The sequence below is a fragment of the Mirounga angustirostris genome, unplaced genomic scaffold (assembly GCF_029215605.1).
Source record: "Mirounga angustirostris isolate CCGP_5_RB_7025 unplaced genomic scaffold, mMirAng1.0.hap1 SCAF_9, whole genome shotgun sequence".
Classification (NCBI taxonomy): domain Eukaryota; kingdom Metazoa; phylum Chordata; class Mammalia; order Carnivora; family Phocidae; genus Mirounga; species Mirounga angustirostris.
The window spans coordinates 47,584,848-47,603,782 of NW_026991717.1; the positions used below are offsets into that span (position 1 = coordinate 47,584,848).

The following is an 18,935-nucleotide window of genomic DNA, read 5'->3' on the forward strand; positions in this document are numbered from 1 at the left end:
CTGAGCATGTACGGAAAAGAACGGCTGGGAACTCACAAATAATGCGCCCAGCATTTACTGAGTGTCAAATGTATGTATAAGAACGGGGGAAAAAAACATACAAAGGATAGGATGTTTGATCTCATAACTGCCTTTTCTATTCTCTGTCCCCGAACAGCCCAGTTGAGCTTCCTCCTGGTCTCCCCTTCTGCTGTCCTTACTCCCAACCCCACTACATTAATCTTTTAAAATACCCCGGATGCCTCACTGTCTGCTCTACAACCTTCAATGGTTCCCCACTGCCTTCAGGATAAGGTCCATTCAACACCCTCAACCTGCCTCTCCAAACTTATCTCCTACTATTCCCTTATGGAAACCAGAAACCTATCACAGTATTCCGTTCATTGTCCCCCAGACACTGTAAATATCCTACTTCCCAATCCTAATTCACACTATCCATTCTGTCTAGGATTCCCTTCCCACTCCTTAGTTTGTCTAAATCTTACCCTTTCTTCAAAACTAGCTCCAGGTTCACCTTCCTCAAAGAACTCCCACCATCACCCCTTGCTATGATGGCCTTTCCTTCATGAGCTGCCTGAATCCTGCACTTGGCATTTAGTATCTGTTGCTTTTTCTTATTAATCATCCATTTTGGGGGGCATCCTCCATCTCTTCAAACACTCAAGGACAGGGGCCACTTTTGATCATCTCTACAGTCTCACCACAATGCCATTTATGCACACAGGAGGTATCCAGCATACCTTATGAGCACCGAGCACTGGTAGAACCCTGTTTGGGGAGTCAGGAGATTTGAGGCCAGCTCTGCAACTGACCACCTGTGTGAGCTGGCCAGATTGGGGGGAGGGGGGGCGTGACGATGGGGCTGGGCCTCAGATCTCTTGTGCACTGCACCAGAAGTCTGGGGAGAGGAACTTGGAGGTCCTTGCCAGATCTAAGATTCTGTGAAAGGGGTTGGCCATTTGCTCATATTGCTGGAAAACCTTCCCCCCCCGCCCCCAGCTTTTCTACCTAAGCCCTGCCACTAAGACTAGGGAAAAAATGAGAGATGTTTGGGGAAAGCAAAATTCAGAAGGGGAGCTTATAAGAATGCAGAGTTTAAGTAAGAGCTGTAACCTTTTTCCTTTTCAATTTAAAGAGAGCAAGATCCAAAAAGTCTAACTCCCTACGCCTTCCCTTTTCAGTGCCTGGAAGCAGTTTGCTGAGCTTCTGGGGCTGATGCTATAAATCGGGTTGGAGATACCAGACAGGCAACATTTCCTGTTCTTTAGGGGATGTCCCTGTTAAGGAGGCATCACAGGTCAGTGTTTGGGGGGGGAGAGGAGAAGGGGTCTTAGGTTTGGAAGTTTCCCCTCTGATTCTGGCAGGAAGGCAGCAGGTTCATGGCCCAACAAGTTAACGTAAGCGGATCAAAATTAGGGCCCGACTATCTATACCCAAGGCCCTTCCTTGGAACCTTTACTTTAAGAGGCAAAAAAGAAGTCTCAGATTGACCCCAGCATTGAATAAGAATTAAATGTTGTCCTGTGAGGCGGGTATTCAGTCAACCCAGTTCTCTACGCTACCCTTTCTCACAAATCCAGAGATAGCAAAGGCCAGAAGAGAGGCCTTACCTCAGGAGTTTTGTTTTGTTGTTGTTTTAGCAATTCCTACAAGGTGAACGTGACACTCCGTTCCTCCACTATGACAGGCACCAAGTTTTACCCCTCAACCCCCCACCTCAGGGAGGGCAGGGACAAGAAAGGAAATAGAAGGGAAAACAGAACGAACAGGGCAAACAGGCTAGAGGCTGTGGAGCCCTCCCTTCGGGCACTCAGCTCAGACACAGGGAAGGATGGGGGTTCGAGGGACTCATGACACTTGGCTAGACGCAGCCTTGTCAGAGTGGCTCAGTGTTGGAATTTGGAGAAGAGCCGCCCTTTCACAGACTATAATAATAGTCTGTGATAACGATAACTCCTCTCCCCCACCCCAACACTGACCTGTGACACCTCCTTAACAGGGACATCCCCTAAAGAATATGCTCAGAGAGGCTGGCACCTTCCTGGGACTCCATGGGGCTGGTGCAGGAGTTAGGCCAGGCACTCGCAAGCCCACGTTCTTTCCAGTAGACCAAGTTCGTTCCCTTAACCTCCTCCCTGGGCTCACTTCACGTTCTTGGCTCAAAGTATCTTCGGCCATGGCCACATGACGGAGTGCAGCTCTATGTGTCACATGCTCAGGTGAGAGGAGAAAGAAGGGGACTGAGTCATCAGTTCTCTTCAGGCTGGGCCATCAGCTGAGCCAAGCAAGACAACCACTTTCTGGTTCATTGTGTCTGTGTTTTGTTTTTGGTGTAAAACATGGGGCTCGGGAAGCCTGTTTTGCCTGCCTGGTTATTGACAGGGTGACAGACTTTGCCACCGTTCCTCCCTGCCTAAGCCACGAGCAGCATTAGCAAAACGAATTCGTGGCCACTTCTGTTATCATGAATGCTTAGCAGATCCTGAAATGCCCCATGGCCCTGTGGGGGCTCAGCCACACTGGCAGGAACGCGTCACCAAGCAACTTTTATACCAGGGAAAGAGCCTAACAAAATGCAGACTTTAGTAAGAACGTACAAGGGCTCAAGTGTCAAGGTTGGGTGATCCATTTGAGGTTTCCATGAAAGCCTTTCCCTAGCTTCTGCAGCTCCGGTTGGCTGGGCTGCTCCCCCTTGAGCAGGATACTGTTAGCATGGCTTTGGAACTCGTAGACAGAACTGAACCTGAGGACGGAGGTTCGGATTGGAATTTCTCCACTCTCAGAAGCAAAACAACACAACTGTCTTACTTGTTTGCAAAGAATCGGTCAACAGGGAAACAATGGAAAAGAAGCCAGTGATTTCCCTTCAACTTTGAAGAGGGGCTACCATCATGGAATGGCATCATCCCCAAGCATTAGAACCTCCAGTTCTTGGTTGTCCGGAGGTGGTGGAAAAGTGGGGCATGTGCCGAAGTCGAAGAGTGACCAGAGGAAAGAGCTTCTTGGGATAAAGAAGATTTTGCCCAAATTAACTTGTATTTTAGATTTTTAATTTTAATCCTTTATATAGATAAAATTTCCTCATTTGTACTCAGCCTCATCCAAGGCTTTTAGGTTTTGTTTGCATTGCTTAATTAAGAAAGTGCCCAAAACAAATCAAGAGGTGAAGAACTTTCTGAATGTCTATGTATGGTTTCTCTGGTACCATTTTCAGAAGCCCAGCATACAACTAAGTTGTCACTGAAAATACATCCCTTCAGAGGTTTCTACAGGTAGCCATGGGTGTCATGTAAATGAAAGGCTGAGATTAGTGAATATAGGTTCTTTTCAAAACTGTCACTACGTATTCTGAATATCGTCCCATAATGCTTCCCCATGTGATCTGTCAAATGGTTTGGGCAAGGCAACCATTGAAGGGAACCACCACTTCCCAATGAGAGGACTCCCTATCCCCAGGACAGAACCCAGCTGCTTTAAACTTTTTTTTTAATTAAAAAATGGAAACAAAATTCAAAAACCTTCGGATTACATGGAGTGTCATTTAGGAAATTAGTTCTATTATCTACAGTGTGAAGACAGCGAACACGGTCCCTGGCTGCCTCCCAGTGTTGCTGTACAGATCGAAGGTAAGAGGAATTCCTCACCTTTGAAAACTGCAAAAAGCATTCACTTGGAAGAGGTTGTTAATGTACTGTGAATGCTTCATAGGCGTCTGTATGGCTATTTAGCTTGTAAAGTTCTTAAAGGAAAAATCTGCATCATGTCCTCTACTTTCCATGGCAACCCAATTTCACACAATTGTTTGTTGGACTAATGATTCTTAGAGCCTCTGCTCTAAGCAGAGCAGTTTGCCTATTATGGCTAATAGACTGTTACCTATAATCACTCTGGAAACTTCCACTTTGTGTGCTTTATGTTATATACTACACCTCCCTCTTCATGGCTTACTATGGTGAACACTACCCAGCCTTCCATCATTTCTATAAGGCAAGAACTTTCTTCCCTCTTCTAGCTGAATCCTTGGGTTTCACTTCTCACATTTCCTTTTCCATGAAGGACAATCCATTCATCATTCAACTACATACAGCACCTGTTCCCTGCTCCGAGTGATCCTCTCAGACAGCAAATCTGAGTTATTTCTTTCTTCTTCCAGTTCCATCTCCAGCTGAGACACCTTGTCCTAAGAAAGAAGGAAGACACAAACATAGCCCTATTAAACTCACACTGACCCAGGTGGAGTGCAAGGACGGCCCTGGGGAATGCAAACCTCAAAGGCAGATCAGAGCTGAGTATCACTAGAGTTTAGGGAAAGGATGCATCTCCTTCTCATACAGCCCAAAAAACCGAGTTGTATTGCTTTCATAATGTAAGATGTAATTGTGCATTTCAAAAATACATGAAAGGAGACAAAATATTACCCCGAGCCCTAACATAAGCCCTGTGGATATTTTAGCCTGTTTCCTTCACATCTTTTGTTCCCCTTATGAATCAGTAACTTTACAAAGATCTACCTAGGCCTAAGGTCCCCAAGTTACCTGTTAAAAGGCAATGTGGGAGCTCAGACATCATCCAAGACACATTTTTCTAAAAATTCCAAGCTCTGGACAATGCTTTCTCTCCCTCCTGCTCAGAGTTTCCGAGAGCCTTGCAGGAGTAAAGGCTACGACTTACTATTGCCCCCGCCTGCTTTTCTGGGACACCTCACACACTTCGTGCATTAGGCAGTCAGTCCCAAATCTGCACCTGAGTAACCCAGAGATAGCGGTGGCTCAGTCATTACAGAAGAATTGTCATTTCTGTCTTCCTTGCTGGCTCCTCATTTAACACCACTGAGTGCTAAGAGAAAAGCATGTCAAAGTAGCTGCGTGTATGAAAAAAGAGGCTTCTAACACAAACCACCCTACCTAGAAATAGGGGCTTGTAAGGTCTATGCACATGTTTCTCCTGTCACTCGCCAATGTGTCATATGTCTGCGTTAACTGAGTGCCATACTTGGTAAAAAAGCAATCGGCATCTTGAGTTTTGAAACACGAGTCTGCAGCATCTGCACGTAAACACTGTCTCTGCAATTGTCAAAGTGGGCTGGCTGACAAGCTCTGGACGCTTCTGTAAAGGCCAAAAATCAGAGCTACTCACGTGAATGAGTAAATGTCTGTGAATGCCTTCCCTGCTGGTGAATGAAATCTACAGGGAACCCAGAAAGCTCTCTCCCGTGAGCTGAGAGGCTCGAAGACCAACTTGGAACAGAGCACCGGGTTCTGCACTGACCCTCCTTTTTTTTTTTTTTTTTTACATTTTATTTATTCATTTGAGAGAGAGCACGAGAGGGGGGAGGGTCAGAGGGAGAAGCAGACTCCCTGCTGAGCAGGGAGCCCGATGCGGGACTCGATCCCAGAACTCCAGGATCACGACCTGAGCTGAAGGCAGTCGCTTAACCAACTGAGCCACCCAGGCGCCCTGACCCTCCTCTTTGTTCCGTGGTCCCTGACGCCTCCGAGGCCAGTTCCACTCGTGGCAGAAATCACCGAGGGTCCACAAGTGCTTCATTTACGTAAAACAGCCACCTGAGTTTCTGATCCTACAGAAAATGCCCATTGTTGAGAGAGCTCTTGAGTCCAGAGAATTAATTTGTTAAGTGCTAGTGAAGGAACAGGCAAGATATTCATCACAGCAAGCTAGTCCTGCCAGCTACCTCTGAGGGGAGGAAACACTCCTCCAGCGAGCTGCTCTGGTAGGGCCTTGAGAGCTATTCATTTTGTCATTAATGGAGAAATATCTAAAATAATGCCCAGGGGCAAGGGAAGCTCAGTCATGTCACTGCTTCTAGACCTTGATTTGGTAAAAGGAAATGTTCTTTCTAGTCAGAATATTCTAGAAGAAGATGACAACCCAATGTTTAGCTAAAAGCACCTCCTCACAGGCCTCTCTTCCTGTCTAAAATCTGTACTATTCAAAACCCACCAAGAGCATTCAGGGGCCCAGGTCAGGGGTCATTACACCAAAGGTTCTCACACCGCTGTCCAATGCAGCTTTAGCTTGCTTTGAACCAGATTGTTTGGGTCCTTGAAAAATCACTTCCTAGTTAACTGGGTTGACCTTAGCTTGCCTTAAAATGACCCCCTCTAATGAGATCAGAAGCAGGAACAATAGCAAAATACACAGCAATCCTACAAAAGGACAATAAGACTGTAACCAGGTTATTCTAGTGTCTAAAAGGGGCCCATCTAATAAAATCTTTAATGGTTGAAATATCCCTCCCTGGATGGAAATTGCTACTAAGTCCCCTGGAGGTTTTAAAAGTTATTTTTATTTATTTGCAAAATTGAATCAGAAATTCCATTGACTTTAAATTCAAACCATCTCTCCCTGTCCTTGAGCACTGTCTTTTTACCAAAACCTTGACAATTTTAACTTCTCCCATAGGTCTGGGGCTGATTCTCCCCCTCACTAAATTCCATTGGGATGTGGGGTATGTGTGTTTTCGGGGGGGTGTTCTGGTTTGGGGCTGGTTTTGTTCTTGAGGATTATTCTTTTGTATAAGTTCAGGTGGACTGATGTTAAGATTCCTCCTGTCCTGCTCAGTAGCTTGTGCATGTTTTGATTCTATTACTTGATTCATATTTTTCTACCATGTTGTGAACAGGTCACCCCCAGCTGGTGACCCCAGTGAGCACATTCTGACATGCTGTCTTAGACTATGTACATATGGTGTATCCAAAAATGAACTGAGCCACAGTTTGCTGCTAGCTTTGGCAAAGCTGGATCATGGGACAGAAAAAAAAAAAAAAAAGGCCAGAGTTAGGAGACAAGAACAGAGCATGCGGTGTGACAAATGAGAGCTGGGTGTCCCCAGGAGTTAGGTGGTTCGGGTCCAAGGCACAGCTCAGCCCCTCTCTAGATTTGCAGCCGTCTTGTCTCCTCTGTAGTTGGAAGCACCTCCCAAAGCAACCAATAGAAAATGCACTATGTGCCCTTATGTAAAATCACCTGGCCTCTTTCCGGCTCTGTTTTGCTTCCTCTTCAAGACAATGAGGGCACTGTGCTAAACTGTCCCCATCATTCCTTTTGGCTCTGACAACTTATGAGTCTATGAACTATTAGCTTCTTCCTCAAATCAAGAAATGACTTTACTAATGTCTGGCTGTTCCAGAGAATAAAAACCGAAGGCATCCCAAAGGCTTAGGTGTGCACAGAGAGGTCACTTCTCTTGTGTCCCATGCTTGCCCTGCACAGGCCCCGGCTCACACTCGCATAGCCTACAGACCTCCATCTGCTTGACGAGTCGGCTTCGGTCGTCTTTGAGGTGACTCTTGGCCTCCAGCTCGTACTCCAGGTCCTTCAGCGTCTGCTCCAGAAGTTGCCTTTTTGTGAGCGCTTCATCCTGAGCTCTCTGGTAGTCCCGTAACTCCTCCTCCATCAGGCGCATCTAGAAGGAGGAGTGGGTGGTTACCTGGGCTGCATCAGGAGAGCATCTGGACAGACAGTGCAGAGGCTGACCCCAAAGATGATCGGGGGATGCCCACATACTGCAGTCCAGAAGACCCTGAGCCAGTTCCAGCTCCCTCTGGGCCTCAGTTTCCTCTCCTATAAAAAGCAGCAGCTTCCTAGCTACAGGTAGCAAACCACTGAGTTATAAATTCAATTTAGTAGATGTTGGCCAGCATTTTGAAATTTAGTATAACAGAAAATATCAGAGTAGAATACAAATAGATATTGTTTTGTGAAACCTTTGTACTAGACACTCATACATTTGTATGGATGTACATATTACTGGGTTGCGATGCGGGACGTAGTTCTTACTATATAGGTCATGGCCAAAAACACTTGAGAGCCACCGAACTAGGTAAGTGCTTCCTACAGTGTGATTTATGACCCACCTGTACCAGCATCATCTCAGTGGGAGGGCCAAAATGAGGGGAAAATAAAAATGAAATTAATGACCCCAAAACAACTCGCAAGCACAAAATCTAATAATATAAGCATGCACATTAGGTGAAACCATCTGCTCTCTAGAAGAAAATCCTAAATCAGCTGTCATAATCTACAGTGTTCTTTTCATCCACAAGGTGGCACTGAACTAACAGCTTTGAAGAAAGTGCAACAAACAGATTGCTACGCAAGGGGGTTGTCCCTGTTTTCTACTTCGCTGGAATCTCCCCGAGGGGACCAACCACCTGTACGTGCTCCTCATACACCTGTGTGGATTGATTCAGTGAAGACCAAGACTATCTGTTTTGTTTCCAACTTCCTTCCCTCTTGGAGCTGGTATAGGGTATTGGGTGAAGGCACCGTCTTAGGAATAACTAACTACACCAGGGGTTTAGTTCCTTCAGAGAGTATATGACAGTGAGTGGCAAACTCCATTAGAGAACAGCATCTTTTGGGGGTGATTTTCACAGAGAAGTTGGGGAAGCCTCAAAGATAGTCTGGTGTTGGGGGTGGGGGGGCACCAGGTTAGGCTAGTTTCAGAAGCCCAGTGGCAAAACTTTAGGAAATGGGTTCCTGGAAGCTGACAGGAACCCCTGACCTTTCAATGAGAACAGCACAGCCTTGAAGAAGACCTCTCCAGATAAAGACCGTCATCTGGTGTAGTGGTAACTGAGTCAAGGGCTCTGTCAAAAAGAATACTCAAAAAAAAAAGAAGAAGAAGGTAGCAGGAGGGGAAGAATGAAGGGGGGGAAATCGGAGGGGTAGACGAACCATGAGAGACGATGGGCTCTGAAAAACAAACAGGGCTCTAGAGGGGAGGGGGGTGGGAGGATGGGTTAGCCTGGTGATGGGTATTGAGGAGGGCACATTCTGCATGGAGCACTGGGTGTTATGCACAAACAATGAATCATGGAACACTACATCTAAAACTAATGATGTAATGTATGGGGATTAACATAAGAATACAAAAAAATTTATACTTAAGTAAAAAAAAAAAAAAAAGAATACTCAATGAGGCCATGCCCCACAGAACACGGATAGTGCCTGGGATCCCAAGCACTACTAGCTACACTAGTGCTCCCCTGAAGTAGTCAGAACTGCCCTTCGCTAAGTGGGATTCAGACAATAAACCAACAGTGAACTCCAAGCCTTCATTCTCTAGAGATAACCTTCGTCAGAACTTCTCTGGCTCCACACCAAAGGCAAAACATGTCAAATGTCTATTTCTCTTAAAGCAAAGAAGGCAGTGCTTTGCCCCTGAGGATAGACCGACTCCCTGCCCCTTTTATGTTAACAGACAAGCTTTATCTCAGCTCAACCAAAACACAGGGTTGGGGGCCGTGAACAGAGGTGAGCTTGAGTTTTTCAAGGATCCAGGGTGACCCTGGCTTGTCAATTCACTTTTGTTTTCACCAACTCCACTGACTTCCATAGCTGGATACAGGGCAGTATCTGCCTGCAGTTTCCTTCCAGAACGATGAGGTGTCCATTTCTGCCATTCAGACGGAAACTGTGTCTCACAGGGCTGCACCACTGAGAAAAATCTAGGAAGGGTCATCTTTTGTTTTCACTGTTAAGGGATCTCGTTTTGAATGACTGCTCTTTTATGAACAATACTGATCTCCTTCTGGCCTTAACTAATCTCTCTGGGTCTCAGTTTCCTCATCCAACTAGAGGATCTCTGAAGTTCCTTCCAATCCGAAGATTCTAGCAGAATGATAACCATCACACAAAAAGCAACAGGAAGGGCGCCTGGGTGGCTCAGTCGTTAAGCGTCTGCCTTCGGCTCAGGTCATGATCCCAGGGTCCTGGGATCGAGCCCCGCATTGGGCTCCCTGCTTGCCGGGAAGCCTGCTTCTCCCTCTCCCACTCCCCCTGCTTGTATTCCTTCTCTCGCTGTCTCTCTCTCTGTCAAATAAATAAATAAAATCTTTAAAAAAAAAAAAGCAACAGGAAGCCCTTTGCAGAGGTCATCATGACACTGATTTTTCTGAAATCAAAGCAGCGCACCATGTGTTTGTTGGTGTTCTGGCAAATATCCGAAACTCCCCTCCTGTTTGCCGTAGAAATGCAAATGACTTTCTTTTAATGCCAGAAAGAACTGTGATGTCACTATGCTAATTTCAGTTACTGGGGTCCTGCATCATATGACCCTGCAGCAGAGGGGACTTGTTATCAGGATCCTTTCAGAAATGTTCTAGAAGTCTATAATAAATCTCCATTGTTCTTTCACACAGTTCCAGCACTGACTCATGGGCAATATCTCTTTGATCATCAAAGATATTAAAAGTTTGTTTTTTAAAGAAAAACTTGTTTTCCTGTGGAATCTTGATGCTCTTGGCACTGCTTATGAAAAAAAGCAAGCCTTGGACTCTAAAAAAAAAACCCTTAACATTGGTGTCCAGGATATACAAAAACCCTCGGCTCTCTAGTCTCACACGTTATCTCATTTCATTATTAAATCATCGTTATTTGGTGTGTTTTTAAAGAGGTAAAAACAGATGCTCCGAAAATTGGGGTAAGTTGCTCAAGGTCATCCAGCTGGCAAGAGGCATAACGAGAAATCAGCATACGCCGTACTTGTGTTTTAGAACCTTCAGCTTTCCATTAAAATAATCAAAAACATTCCTTTTATTTTTCTTGGCTCTTTACAAGTCAAGACTGAAGGGAGCTAACATTTGAGTTATTTTGCTCTACACCTATTCCTAAATATAATACTAAAAAATATGTTTTAATAATTTCAGTACTCATACATTCCTGAAGATTTCTTTTTGTCTCCATTATCGTTGTTCTGAAGCTCATGTCCACCACACCCGCTCCCATAAAAGTCTGTATTTTATAAATGAATGTCAAAAAGCAATTGTTTACTATAATCTGTGTTCTAGGGTTAAATTAAAACACTAATACACAAATGGGCGCCTGGGTGGCTCAGTTGGTTAAGCGACTGCCTTCGGCTCAGGTCATGATCCTGGAGTCCCGGGATCGAGTCCCACATCAGGCTCCCTGCTCGGTGAGGAGCCTGCTTCTCCCTCTAACCCTCCCCCCTCTCATGTACTCTTTCTCTCTCATTCTCGCTCTCTCAAATAAATAAATAAATCTTTTAAAAAACAAAACAAAACAAAACAAAACACTAATACACATGAATCGTTGAGACACAGCTGGGTATACCAGTGGTGCTCCATAAATGGCAGCTAAACATTTTAGGCAGAAACTGTTGGATGAATCGAGAAAATGGTCACTTTAAAGTTGTGTCAATTTCAGCCCAGGGCCCTGGGACTTTGTGTCTTAGAATGCCATTTGCCCCATGTGACCATCCTAAGGGTTAACACTGAAGAATCAAGTCCAAATGCTGTCTTCGGACGTACCCTGAGTCTCTCCTAGAAGAGTTGCAAAACAGTCTCTAGTACAGCATACTCTGAACGGGGGGGTAAACCAGGAAAGGATCTGGCCAGGCATTACCTCATCCTGCAGTTTCATGGCAGTCAGACGTGACTTTTCGGCCTCTGAGGTTTTCTCCTTCAACTGCCTTTGCATTTCTGCAAGCTCCCGGCGATTTTTCTCCTTGTACTCATCCAGCTGGTTCTGGAGCTCCAGGGTTGATATGCGGGACACCTCAACAATGTCAGCCATCTGGAAGGAGTGACATGGCTGTGAGCCCACCCTGTGATACTCCAGCTGGGGCCCGAGAGCTAGGTTTGGGTCCCATCGAAACACAGAACACATCTCCTCCTCTTTCTTCTACAACCTCCCCAAAGACTTTGCAAAGCACCTGGTCATGGGCTGTCCAGGCTTGGTCACCTCTAACTTGGAAGTAGCAAGGAGGAGTGAACAAGCACACCTTTTGTGGCTGGATACCTAGACCTGGGTCATGCCCTTGCTTTGCCACTTACCAGCTACATAACCGGGCCATGCCCTTAAACCTCACTGGGCCTCTGTGGTGTCCTCATCGGAAATACTGGAATCATCATATGTACCTTACAGGGGTGTTGTCAGAATTAATACATAAGAGAATTCCAGTTACAAAATAGCTGGTACAGTGACTGGTACATAGTAGGGATCAGAAGATGGCAGGCATTCCTGTTGGCTCCTAGAATGCAGGGAGCCCGTCAGCTTTGTGCCTCTCCCCCTTCTGGGTATTTCAGGGCAGAGATGAGCAGAGAAGAGAAGTAGCAACTACTAGACTTTGAAACTGCCTTTCACATTTCTGGACAAGAAAGATGGGTGCAAATGCAGACGTTACACACGGTTCTGATTCAGGTAACAATTGTTAAGTCTGCCCTTACGTGCCAGGCTTCTTTGGGTGATTGTTGAGAGGAGCTGGGCCCAGAATCCAGAGAGTACTGGCATTTTCTAGACCAGTTTCCCTTTAACTGGGATTCTCAACAAGTCCAAAGAGCTGCTTCAGGGGATCTGGAAATCTGACACATGCATGCTTAGACATCAGTGTAGGTTTCCTTAGCTCTCACCAGGCCCTCAGAGGACACTGGGCCCCAGCCCAGGTGTTCCCCCCACACCCCTTGCTTCCCCACCCCTCACCTCCTTCTGCAGTTTCTCAATGGTCTTGTCCAGGTGCCATCGCTCGTTCTCCATCTCGTTCTTCAGTCTCCTTAACTGCTCCTTCTGCTCTGTCTCATCTTTGAGCTTCTCAGACAACTGCTTCTGCTCCTGGGTGGCCCGACTCAGATTTCTCTGCACACGGCAGGGAAGGGACAGCACGGTCACCTACCTACCAGGTCAGCCCCAGGAACAGGGGGCAGAGGGAATTCTGCAGCCACACCACAAAGCAATCAGACCTGCTACATCGGTGATAAGGAAAAGGATCAAAACAAAACCATCCCAAGACACAAAGACACGGCTGGTTCTGAAATTCAAGGACCCAAATGCAAAGTTGACTCAGCCAAAAAAACACATGAGAATAAAGGGGCAAAGGATTTATTACAGAAATACAGAAAATGGCCAAGGCTGCTCAGGGCAGTGATTAAGGACAGTGTCTGAAAACATGAAATTTTCAAGTTCATGCTTGAAAACTGAGGTAAAGATATATATCAGACAAACCTGAACCAATGTGGCAATTTACATCCTGTGTTATACAGCATTACATCTCATGGTCTAGAATTTCCTCTGCTCTGCAGACGCTTCCTACAGTTAAAATAGCTAAAAATGAATCTATGAGGAAAGAGAACACTGACCCATAAGGTCAAGAGTCCACTTGGGTAGAGGGAGTTGTAATCAACAAAATCGTGGTTGGACTCATAGATGGAAGAAAAAGGAATCTGGCAATCCACAGGTGGATAAACTTGATGAGTAAAAGGTGTGAAACGGAAAAGACACTAGTTAGAAAAGTGCAAATGAGTGTTATTTAGTGATTCAGCACCAAATCCTAGTACTTACCATAAAATGAAACTATCTTGAGTGAGCTATTTTCCCCAGGATCCCCTGAAGCTCTCACCTCACCCAGTCACAGAGCCTGATATTCTTTATGTAAAAAGATGCAATTCTAAAACAAAATCCTAAAGTATCTTAAAAAGATTATGGTGGCCTCTTTAAATGGCTAAGTTCTGCAGCCGCTGGCGTAAAGATACCAAGAAGGGGCAGAGCTCAGAAAGAGGCAGCATGACCCAGACGTGGGCTGGATCATCTAGAAAAATGGGTCTCAGGGGCGCCTGGGTGGCTCAGTCGGTTAAGTGTCTGCCTTCGACTCAGGTCATGGTCCCAGGGTCCTGGGATCGAGTCCCGCATCGGGCTCCCTGCTCAGTGGGAAGCCTGCTTCTCCCTCCCCTCCCCCCCCCCGCTTGTGTTCCCTCTCTTGCTGTGTCTCTCTCTGTCAAATAAATAAAAATTTAAAAAAAAAGAAAATGGTCTCAGGTACTGAGGGCTGCATGTGAGTTGCTACAGGGACTGCTTAGGACTTGTGTCCTGTGTCTCCGCAGCTGCTGTTACAAGGACAACAGTCTCTGTATCTGTACGGTGCTTAACAATTTACAAGCTATCACATGCACCAACTCAGGCGTCTTGAAAACACTCCCAAATCACTTGGGGCACTCCTGGTTTGCAAAGCATGGCCAGCCATGCTGCTGGCCGACCCTGTGACCTGGGGCCAAAAAGCCACCTGTGGAGGCCTTCCGGCCCCTCCACTCTGCCAGGCTGAACTGCACTCACAGAACCAGCCAACGCAGCTGGGCTGCTGAAGTTAATTTCTGCGGGAAACCAAGGTCAACAAAAGCTGTTGGGAGAAAAGAAGGTGGTAAAAGGAAGGTAATTAGAAGTTCAGTGTGGAGGCAATTAGCAGGAGTGTGTCCCACCACAGTCCAGCTGGGCACATACCAGAAACAGGGTCACCTCCTGGGATTTGTGTTTGTAGTTGATTTAGTGGTGTTGGGGGCAAAGGGGAGGATGCAGGGTAAGGCAAGCAAGGTCTGGTTCCATGTGTGGGAGAAAACTCTCAAGTAACGTATCTCAAAATGTAAATTCCCGAAAAACAACAAAATACAGAGGGACATGAAGGGCTTCCTATAGGATCCAACTCAACCATGCCCTTAGAGACCACCCCCCCAACCAGCCTCTTTTTCTCCTCCTGGATCCCAATCCCAGAGGCTACAGGCCAGCAGACAAGCCAGCCTTGGCTCCAATCAACCTCCATATGGTGTGTGCATCTCTGCTTCCCCCTTGGCTCAGGCAGGGCGCCCTGCCTGGCCCCGGTCTCCTGTGCCACCGGAGACATGAGACTCACCCACTCTGGGCCTGGGGCCCCGCCAAAACCCCACACACCCCACCCCAACACTCACACATTTGTCTGGAAGAACAGTGTTGCTAAATTATTTAAAAAATATTTCTTGTAGCTTGCCTCTATTGCAAGGTAGTAAGATCTGTCAAGGCAGGAAGAGATTTTCCATCTGAGTATGTCTCATAGCCCAGATTCATGATGAGACATATGATAAAAACTCAGTGGCTGGAAATTAATACCTACCCCCAAAAGTGGTCTAAAGACTTTGTATGTCAGAGTCGCCAAGTAAGGATGGGGTGTTCCTTACTTGAAATGCAGATTCTAGCCCCCTGTGATGGAATCACAATTTTCCTTAGACCGGGGCCCACAAATTTAGACTTAAAATTTACTCAGAAAATTCTAACATACTTTAAATTTTAGAGATGCTGTTTAGAATAATGTTCTGCCTCCTCAGTTCCTCCAGGAATGTATTCCAATACACCATTGCTGAGAAAACATGTTCCAAACTCACACAAAAAGAAGCAAACTCCCCATTTTGCAGCTGGGAGTCAGGAGCGAAAGGCTGTTGCTACAGTGACTATATTTCGAAGACCAGCAACATAAACCCATTGACCAAAATACTGCGACAAAAATCGGGGAAAAAATGATCAGTTCAGAGAATAGAAAACACAGTTATTGAATGTATAGTGAGTACCCTTGAGCTTGAAGACCACTGTCTGTTGATGGATGCAGAGCCTTTTACTGTATGACTAAGGAAGGCCCCTGTTAGTCCCTATTAACAATAGCCGAGTGGCAGGTGAGCCCATGGACTTACAGGAATGAGAGGCTTGATCAGACCGAAGCTGGGGGTGACGGCCCCTGAGCTATGGCTGACCCGAATGAATCCTAGCACAAGCAGGCTCCTCTCTGCCCCCGAGGAGAAGCTGTATACTGAAAGGAAAGCTGCAATGAAGCACTGACAAAAATGAACTGATGAGGGGCGCCTGGGTGGCTCAGTCATTAAGCGTCTGCCTTTGGCTCAGGTCATGATCCCAGGGTCCTGGGATCGGGCCCCGCATCGGGCTCCCTGCTCGGCAGAAAGCCTGCTTCTCCCTCTCCCACTCTCCCTGCTTGTGTTCCCTCTCTCGCTGTGTCTCTCTGTCAAATAAATAAAATCTAAAAAAAAAAAAAAAAACTCATGAGAACACTTCTCAGGAGTGTTGTCCAGATACACAAGTTACAGCTTGTGAGAGCAGCTCATGAATGAAAACGCGCTCCCCTTACGCAGCCTCTGTGGGGACACAAGACCGCGTGGGTCCCAGGCAGTTCCCTGCCACAGTACCGGGGCTGCCACGGGGGAAGCTCTAGGGCTCTCTTCTGTCATTTCATGACACGGAAGTCCGACAGGGTGGGAGGGGAAGGCTTACAGAACTTACACATTATCCCTCCCCAAAGGAGAGAATGGTGGCTTCTCCAGAAAGGGTTTCTTCACTTCCCCATCTGCAGAAGCCGTTTCTCAAGGGAATCCGACACATCTCTGCCTGAAGGCAGTTCCAGTGGATCTACTCGGCAGTGCCATCCTAACCCCAGCAGCAGGGGTCGAGCAAACCAACAATGGCATCGTTCTATCCCACTGCCACTTTCTGAGTCCTAATAAATCAGACCTAAGTTCCCGTGGCCTTTGGCTACTGTGTCAAGGAAAAGTTACCATGCATGAAGATGCCACAGACTGCTAAAGGTACAAAGACTCTGAAATATAAAATGCCATGTGGGGACTAAAAAACAAAAACAAGTTACTCTTCCCTCCTCCTCGAAGGGTTAAGTTCGCTTTCGGTTGCCAGCTTTGGGAAGGGAGGCATGCGGAAAGTCATCGGACCGGCTCTCTGGTTCCCGATTTGACAGAAAACCCAGCATCTGAGAGCCATGGTGCATTGTGCAGGGGACTCCTTCCGAGACCGGCTACCTGAGAGAACCGCGGGGAGGCTGCCGGGCCTTCTTGAGTGTCTTCCAGAGAGCGCTGCTGGTGGTTGGCACGGCCACATACCGCCCCAGGCCTTCATGCGCCAGCCAGCCCGGCACCACGGGGCAAACAGGCCCGAGCACCCGGGAACAGGTCAGGGATCATTTCCCAGGCGGGGCGAGGCTAGCAACCCGGGGGTGCGGTGGGTGGGGATTACATTAAGACCTTTAGGCCTTGAGGCCATCACCCGCTCTCCCTCCGCCAAAGCAACCCGGAGCTGCAGATCCACAGCTGGTACACTACTTCCTTCTGTGCGAAATGCTCTGGTTTGACCTAAAGATGATAAAGACGGACAGCGTGTAATAGCTGCGCCCAGCACTTGGTATGGACGTGACACGAAGGTGCAGACTTTTGTCCCTGCAGAGTAGGAATGCTTTCCCTCTCCTCCTGCCCCCAGCTAGCTCTCCCGGTGGAACCCTGCACCTCAGCGGCTGGCCGTCGTCAGCACAAGGCTTCAGGAGCAGCATGCTGAGCCTGCCGTCCACGCCAAACTAACCAAACCAGAGTTTGTAACAAAGAGGAGGGAAGGATGGAAGGGAGGGAAGGAGGGAGGGGAGAGAAAGAGGGAAAGAAGTCCAAAGTGAGGACAGTCAGACACCAAACTCAAGAGAAAAGCGGGCTTTACTGTCTGCAAAAACAAGGTCTTTGTCCAAAGCTGGAGAGAAGGCACAGACCTCCGCTCTGGGGGTGACGGCCCCTGGCTACGGCGGACCTGAAGCGAATCCTAGCACAAGCAGGCTCTCTCTGCCCCGGAGGAGGGGAAGCGGTATACTGAAAGGAAAGCTGCAATTAGGCATTAGGCAGATTTACAAATCTGAACCCTGACTGCTTTGTCAGCCCCTAACACATTTCATATGTCCCTTCCCCACCCAATGGTCCTCATGGAAAACATTAACAATGTCCTCCTTGACAGCTGCTCAAAATCACTGCCTTTGGCCTCCTCAGAAACGGCCTGAGGAATGCTTGATGCTGGTTCTTTAAAACCCAGAGCAGGTAGAAGGACATACCTGGATCCCACTGAGGTCGCTGTGCAAACTCATTTTAGAGCTTCACTGCAGACATTTTTTTTTTTTTAAGAATGTACTTCCTACAATCTTTCTAACCTTCAAATGGGAAAACCTAATTTTCTAAGAATCTACTGATTTCGAATACAGATAGCTATCTAGTTTAAAAAAAAAAAAAACACCCGACTTCCTCCTGCTTTTAATAGCCGTCCTGAAGGACTACACTCTGCGGAGTATATTTGCCCAGAGGAGAAAGGAAATTGGCTTCTGCCAGAGAGCTGACTCCACACTGCCTCGGGGACCGATCCTGCCAGCTTTCTCACACAATTCATATTTTATCTTTGGAAAGCTGTCAAGCTCTTTACTGTCTACACCAGGATTTCTCCACCTCGGCACCACTGCCATTTGGGGCCAGATAATTCGTTGCTGTGGGGGCTGTCCCATCCCTGGCCTCTGCCCACTCGATGCGAGGAGCATGTCCCTGGCTGTGACAACCAAAAATGTCACCAGACATTGCCAGATGTCCCCCAGTTAAGAACCACTGGTGGTCTAGATGGAGGGTCTGAAGCCCAGTGTGGTTCTTACTATGCAAGGAACTCACTGGGTGTAGAGGACCAGTGGCGATCTGTCCACGTCTCACCAATTTTGCTTCTCAGGCTTCTTCTATGAGGAATAAAGACAACAGCTCTATGTTTACCTGCACATCTTCCAGCTCACTCTCCAGGGTCCTTCTGGCTGATGTGGCTTCTCTTTCTTCCTTTCTTGCCTGCACAAGGGCCTCCTCTAATTGCCGGCTCTCTCTCTACAATGACACACAAGGTCAGAGTGCACGCGGATGCGTGTTGTGTCTAGGAAGCGGGCTCGGGGGCATGAAGGGAAGGCGGGAGACATCCAAGGACACAGCCAGCAGTGGACCCAAGGTGGCACATAGCAGGTAGGCTCTTAGACATGTGTGCCTGTCTGCAGTTCCCCATTTAGCCAGACGTGAAAGTGCGACTCATCCGGCATGACTGAAAATACATATCCAGCCTCCCCCCTGCAGCTTTGGAAAGAGCAGGTATGGAATGGACTCAGGCATACGGAGTTTTGGGAAAGGTTTCCAGGTGATTCTGACCAAGGAGCATTTTGGGGAGCCCTGTTGGAACGCATCTCCCTTTACAATGCTTCTGTCCCCTCTTCTATGGTCAGTGTGAGCTCTCATTGCCCCCTCCATGTGCGTGTCTCTTGCCAACAGCCTCCCACTTCTAGAGAGCTGGCAAACTAGATAATCGGTTAAAAC

General features: G+C 47.1%; 1 protein-coding gene across 4 annotated transcripts in view; it reads right to left on the reverse strand.

The window, feature by feature from the left end:
- The window catches only part of CGNL1 (cingulin like 1), a 158,815-nt gene that overhangs the window by 14,079 nt on the left and 125,801 nt on the right, over positions 1–18,935 (reverse strand). For 3 of the 4 annotated variants that reach the window (XM_045899992.3, XM_054513523.2, XM_064570419.1), the window contains 5 exons: positions 18,354–18,458; positions 12,466–12,618; positions 11,389–11,559; positions 7,265–7,426; positions 4,091–4,180 (listed from right to left, as the gene is read on the reverse strand). In XM_045899992.3, the coding sequence (XP_045755948.1) occupies positions 4,091–4,180; positions 7,265–7,426; positions 11,389–11,559; positions 12,466–12,618; positions 18,354–18,458 (681 nt within the window). The remainder of the gene's footprint in view (positions 1–4,090; positions 4,181–7,264; positions 7,427–11,388; positions 11,560–12,465; positions 12,619–18,353; positions 18,459–18,935) is intronic. The other variant, XM_064570420.1, reaches the window with a different exon arrangement.